Source organism: Cucurbita maxima, unplaced genomic scaffold (genome assembly GCF_002738345.1).
Source record: "Cucurbita maxima cultivar Rimu unplaced genomic scaffold, Cmax_1.0 Cma_Scf00005, whole genome shotgun sequence".
Classification (NCBI taxonomy): domain Eukaryota; kingdom Viridiplantae; phylum Streptophyta; class Magnoliopsida; order Cucurbitales; family Cucurbitaceae; genus Cucurbita; species Cucurbita maxima.
In genome coordinates, this window is record NW_019272021.1 from 685,416 (window position 1) to 692,016 (window position 6,601).

The following is a 6,601-nucleotide window of genomic DNA, read 5'->3' on the forward strand; positions in this document are numbered from 1 at the left end:
CAGTTTTCTCCAACATTAAAGTGGCTACCAATCACAGAGAAATTAAATGCTACTTCAAAACAACTCAAAATTCAACAACCAAAATAGTATATTAACTTATTTCTCATCATTGAACTTTTAGCATAATATATATATATATATAGAGAGAGAGAGAGAGAGAGAGAGTGGTAGATATTATATATATATATATATATAGAGAGAGAGAGAGAGAGAGAGTGGTAGATATTATATATATATATATATAGAGAGAGAGAGAGAGAGAGAGAGTGGTAGATATTATATATATATATATCTATATATATATATATATATATATATATATATCCTTATGGAAGGATATTTTTACGTGTGTGAAGAATTCCTAGCAGGAATCATGTAACACAAAATCTGTAATAAGCTTTGAAACAGAAGCAGGATTGTCAACATGGGGCAGATGGCCACTATCTGTTATTATTCGCATTATTGCATTTGGTAGCTCACAATGCAATCTCTGCAAAATCAAAAAAACCAAACAAAATCACTATCAAACTCTCTATTTTCTTTCTCTCACAAGAAATATGCACATTTGGTTGGAAAAAAAACAGTTCAAACAATGAACACATACGGTTGAGTATCGTTGGGAGGGAATCCCAATCAAAAGCATGGAGGAAAGATACATTAACATCACAAATGGCAAAACTAAGCAATTTAACAGAAGACATGGATTCTTTTGATTAAAAACGAAACTCACCACTGCATCTTTATAGCAAATAATTCTGTCATCTTCGCCCGCAATGACAAGTGCTCTGTGCTTGACCTATTGATTCAAGTACAGAGAACAATGTAGATGGTTAACTTACAGCAAGGACAGAAACTATTCATTTGAACTACAACAATTGATATTATTTGAAAAATTCTTTAGTTTGTAACCATGCTTTTTTATTTCAACCTAAAGAACCCCAAAACCACTGTGATCGGGTCAGTAAACATTTTTAGATTGTACCTGAAAGTAACAATAGTTTTGAAAGGAAAATGGAAAAATACAAGTTCAAATGTAAGCTTGAGATTTACTTTCCATTGAGTCGTTGGAAATACTGATGGAAAACTTGAGTTAACTTTCCCAGAAAATTTCAGCAAAAGGAACTCAATTTAATGACAGAGATCCAAAAAGGAGTTAAAACTGCAGCATCATAATGGGTATTTATGGATATACCTGTTTAATCTGGGAAATGACATTATATCCTCCGCTGTTCATAAAATTAACCGTTGCATCTTCCCACCAAGGCAATAGGCAGTGCAAACGGCCAACCTAATCCGTATAATAACATTATAAGTAGATTGTCACGTCATCACGCACCCACTAAACAAGATATGAAATCAGCAACTAAACAGAAATATCTCACTTTCATATTTATGACATACATTTTGTTACTGTCAAAAAGTAATTGATGGATCATATTTCACACTCGTCAAAGGTGACTTAAGATTACAAAAAAGGTCTTCATGATTCACGTGGTAAACGAAAAGATATGAGAAAAACAAGGGCAGGAAAAAGAAAGAAGCCATCCATCAGCATCAAAGTGTCTGAGATGAGATTGATAGGTTATATGCCTTATGTAATGACATATTCAAAAGCAACCTTTTACAGAAAGGACATCAAGAGAAACTTACATTCGTCCAATCTAGATTTCGAGCAAGTGAAAGTCCATTGAATATTAACTTATTTGCAACGAGGCGCAATGGGATACTTTTTAACAGTGAAACCTGACAATTCGTTAGAAAAAAAAAACTGTCAGTGCTATACAAGCTTTAGGCTCTACCATCCTTTCCAAAACAAGCATTTTGATCTATGAAGATTCCGCATATGTATTTTACTATGTTACATAAATTCCGACAATATTTTTTCATGACACAATTGAAGAGTTGGAAACTTAAGTACTTGAAGAGCATCAGGCTAAAAAGTTGTTGATTCCGCAATTTATCATCTTCCAAAAGTCGTTTAAAATAGTTAAAATGTAATTTGTACATTGATGAAGTGTACGAGAAAAGAAATGGAATATCAATTACTGGCATGTACTCAGTTGTGTGCCATGGAGGCCTACCCCAGCATATGCCACCACTTTCGGCAGCTTTGTCGGGTGCCCGGTGCATTTACTATACACACAAGCATTGATCAAGACCAGCTTTTCCACCTGTGAAACAGAATCATGAAAAAAAATTCACAACTAACAGCTCACAAAGAAATAGTTAAGAAGCGTAAGGAACAGTACAAATCAACAATATATTAGTAGCCTGGAGGATGATTCAGGATCAAGAATTTTAAGGCTCCAAGGACCATCATTTCTGTAAGTTTAAAGACTATGTTTCACATTAACTATTAATTGTGATTTGGCAAGTAATATTATCAGGATGAATTAGAAAGCATCATGAGGGATGATGTTAGTAAACCAGTTTCCAACTATAAATCTCCATCTGATATAAATATGATAAAATAGGTATGAAATTGCTGACAATGCACACAAGCATTTGTTTAGGAAATTTGTGTGAGAAGGCCCTAAATTTGATTGTAGGCCTCATTTGGTTACTCACATTCTTCATGCACAAATCGTCAAGATCATTGAATTACTCTTAAGCTAGATAGAAAGTTAAAACTTACAGCTTCCGGATGATTAACTGCAAAATCAACTGCAACCGCTGCTCCAAGGCTTGGTCCAACTAACACCATTGGCCTCTTGATGTAGGTCTTCCAAAACTAAAACCCAATTTCAAATTCAATTACAGCCTAAAACAACTGTTGCGAAATTCAAACCATTACAACAAATAAAACTTCACAAAGAATTTTGGAGACATTGAATAACCAATAATCTTTCTAAAACAAACGAAGGTAAAAGGGTAAAGTGATTTACCTGGTAAAGATGAGAACGCTTTGTTTGGACGTTACATGGTGGAAGACTATCTAGTATGCACAAGTAAAATCAGAAACATATGTGTGAGAAACCTTTTTACAGTTTATAAAATACTAGTAGCCAGAAGAAAATATAACCAAATGAACAATAACTCTTAAATGAACCCACCCAAGTCAGAAAAGCCCCATCCAAGAACATCGACAGCCCACGTTTCTAAACCAGCCTCTTCAAGCAGAGGAAATGCATAACTCCATTCCAAACAAGAACTGTGCATGGACAAAAATAAACGGCACATATCATGTTAAATGGAAAGAGTACATATTAAAAAAAAAAAAAAAATTTAAATCTCGTTACTTCCATAATATACCTGTCAAAGCAATGGAGTAGAACCACCGGATTCTTCTTTCTTATTACTGGTTTAACGCAGCTGCTCATAATGCGAGTTTCAGATAATGTCATCTGCAAAAAAGAACTAGTATAAAGAATCATTGTGCAGGCTTGGGCTTGGTAGTAACCTTGAAGACAGAAGGGGCAGGAATTGAAGCGCAAGGTGAAATTGGAGAAAATCAATTGCGTAAGAAAAGTCGTTATTGAGTAGTACATGAGAGATTCAGGTGAATGATATCTAAAAATACAACTCTGTATATCAATAAAACAATGGACGTGCCATCCTGTAGCTAAAGACAAACAACAAACTTGAATACCATTGTAGATGAACTGATCAGCTCCGACAATGAGACGGAGTTAAGATCCTTAACCATTTGACGATTTCAAAACATAAATTTGCGTTATATTGCTTGTTTGCATTCTTTGTAATGCAAGGGAAGTTTCTTATCACAGTTTCTCTAAAGAACAATATACTCAAGGCGAAGGATCTTCAATGAACAAGAGAAATGACACAGAGGATTGGGAAAGCAACCAGTCACAAGCTAGAGAATACCCATATCCAAAATCTCTCGAGATGGAATCCCAACTGTACAACGGCGAATTGCTTTCGAGTCCAGTTTCTAAGCAGTAAAATTTTCATTGCAAACGATTCTTACAGCTGGCCTTCCTTGTCAAAAATCGACCGGAAATAAGCACGCAGTTTAAAAAGGTAGATACTACAAGTTTCATGTTCAAACCACTCGATTAAAAGGCAGACAAAAACAAAACTATCCAAAACAAAAAAGAAACAGAATCAGAAACTGAAGAAGCAAAGTCATCGTTGCGAGATCAATGCACCATTGATTTCGTCCAAGAAAACACAAGAAAAGGATAGAGAAAAAATCATTTTACCGGTAGTCTCTCGATTTTGCTAGCCATGGTTCTGGCAAATGGATCTTTGATTTTACCGACTTCTTTAGGAAGAAACGAGGGGAATGCTCCAGAGTTTCCATCGGATAAAACTCCTCCAAGGCCAAGGCCTTCACATTTCGCGGCCATTGGCGTTCTCGTAAGCTGGTGAAGCGACAGTGAGGGTAAGCACCATTTCAGAGTCATGATTTGACGACTAAAAGCGGAGTAAACAAATGAAATAGAGCATGCAGCAACTTGGCTGAAAAGAGAAGATGGAAGTAGAAGGAAGAAGACAAGCTCGCACTGCACGATGCCTTGGCGCCTGATTTAGATCTACGCAAGCGCGAGATGCGTCAGTTCAGTTCTTCTTCTGCTTCTGTTATCGCCTTTTAGAACTCAAAACTTCAAAGAAAAATGGCAATTCGAAGCAGCCGTGGACGGTTTCCATTGGACCATTTACGAGAAAACACCATGGTTGCAGGTTGGATTAAGGAGGCGGAATTGACAATGAAGAACACTGTTCTATTAGGCTTGGCCAAATTCTAGTTTAAAATAATAATGGCAGATAAAAAGATAAATAGTTGTTTTGAGAATTTTCAGTTTACAAATATTTAATGCTTCTTTAGTGTTCTCTATCATATTAACACAAATATGTAATTGAGACTGACATTTATAATAAAACTTGAAAAAGGTTTGTGGAGGGTTACCTTTTTAAGAAAATTTGAATTCAAAAATGCCAAACAAAAATTGGGAAATCATTAATAACCTATGGGAAGACATCACTTTCATCAACCATCCATTATAAACCTAGTTATCATAAATTAGATTTCGCCCAAATTAACCATAATTTCTTCCTCTCGTTCTTGTTCTTGTTCTTGTTCTTAATATGTGATAATGATCGTGGTGTTCTAAACATTTCAACTGAATCTATTCCACGATTTAAAATCAAGAAGATTTGACAGCGTTCGTTCTTCATCTACAAAATTGGATAAACTCGGTTCAACCTCAATTTCATGTGCTAATTCGATTGAGGAATGATTATTTGGAATTTTGTCAATATTTCCATAGTTGAAGTGGAGGATGGGTTGCTATAAATATCACTTCCATTAATAATTTATTTAAAAATTTTATTTATTATTTTAATTTCATAAATTGTTGCAGTAGACATGAGGGTGGGTGGGAAGTTGCTGGTCAAAATGGTCATATTTTTTTTTAGTGGACATTTGAAAAGTAGTGGGGAGTGAGCATTTGAAGAGTTGAGTTTATTTTGAGGAGAGACTATAAGAATGAAATTGAGATCTCTAGTTGAGACTTTTACCTTTGGAAATTTGAGTATCATCTTTGTCTTTCAAGTAATTCTTTTGGGCAGATTGCATTCGAGTCATTTAAAATTTGATTGTGGAGGGACTCAATTTAGAACAAGGTTCCAATTCTTAATCCTAAATCTTTGATCTTAATAATTTAATTTTAGTTTTATCTATGAGATGATTCAAATTTTATATATAGGAGATATTACTTTCTTTAAGAACCAACTTCGACTTAGGGCAACCAAGTAAGTGGTTTTACTCTTGGAACACCCACAAACTTAGTTGGATGACTCATGTGGTATATGAATAACATGTCTCATGTGGCCCCTTTACCTTTCATATTTTTATGATGTTATGGTACGTTATGTATGGTCATGATTATGTTACTTTATAATATGAATGTTATATGATGCATGTACTTCTGGCATGTCCGCCCTGTATGTTATGATAGCATGTTCATATTATGTCTATCAAACATCGATTAGGTATGTATGTTAACCATGATAGATACATCGAGTATATGTATGTTTGTCTCATAGGAACGTTATGTCATGAAAGAAATGAAGTATAATTTCTATTATAACTATGTACCATGATTTTAAACTATGAGACCTCATACATGTTGTATGTAATGAGCATTGATACATTTCTTTAGTAAGATTAGTACAGATGCATACACAATGATATGATACTCTCTCCTTTCTCTCTATGGCTTCTGGCAATAACGTGAGCGTGCATTAGCCCGTAGCTAGGCCCAATAGTACATATATGGGCCGTTTGGTGGGTTCATGCATGCATGCATGAATCGTGTGTAGAGATGTATTACACATTCAATCATGTCTCGAACTTGAACCATGATTGAATATAATTTCATTTCCTATCTTCGAAAGTGGGGCTACTTATTGAATACTTTTTATAATCCCCAAAGTAGGAATTAGAGTAACTCAAATAAAATTAACAAGTGTCTTAAGCTAAGTCATTTCAATATCTCATATAAAGTTCAAGGTGAAGAAGGAAAAAATAACAAAAATAAATAAATAAATAAAAAATAAAAGTTTTTAGAAAAGTTTGGATTTTCCAATAAAATAATAAAATAATAAAATAATAAAAAATTACCAAAATACTCTTGAA

The 6,601-nt window shown here is 34.3% G+C and overlaps 1 protein-coding gene across 1 annotated transcript; it reads right to left on the reverse strand.

The window, feature by feature from the left end:
• Nucleotides 1-305: 305 nt before the first annotated feature.
• On the reverse strand, nucleotides 306-4,727 carry LOC111479969 (uncharacterized hydrolase YugF-like). Its single transcript, XM_023124903.1, has 10 exons — nucleotides 4,164-4,727; nucleotides 3,253-3,344; nucleotides 3,054-3,151; nucleotides 2,886-2,935; nucleotides 2,636-2,731; nucleotides 2,082-2,171; nucleotides 1,651-1,743; nucleotides 1,193-1,288; nucleotides 731-796; nucleotides 306-490 (listed from the first exon to the last, which is right to left on the reverse strand). The coding sequence occupies exons 1-10, from the start codon at nucleotides 4,365-4,367 to the stop codon at nucleotides 362-364; spliced, it is 1,014 nt and encodes a 337-aa protein (XP_022980671.1). The 5' UTR covers nucleotides 4,368-4,727; the 3' UTR covers nucleotides 306-361.
• Between the last annotated feature and the right edge of the window lie 1,874 nt (nucleotides 4,728-6,601).

What these genes read in the sequence shown, in the direction of transcription:
- LOC111479969 (XM_023124903.1), bottom strand. Translation starts at nt 4,367, where the DNA reads ATGACTCTGAAATGGTGCTTACCCTCACTGTCGCTTCACCAGCTTACG. An exon ending in AAGTGGTGGCATATGCTGGG is followed by an intron (nt 1,744 to 2,081) that starts GTAGGCCTCCAT and finishes ACGAATTGTCAG; the next exon opens with GTTTCACTGTTAAAAAGTAT. An exon ending in GAAATCTAGATTGGACGAAT is followed by an intron (nt 1,289 to 1,650) that starts GTAAGTTTCTCT and finishes TATACGGATTAG; the next exon opens with GTTGGCCGTTTGCACTGCCT.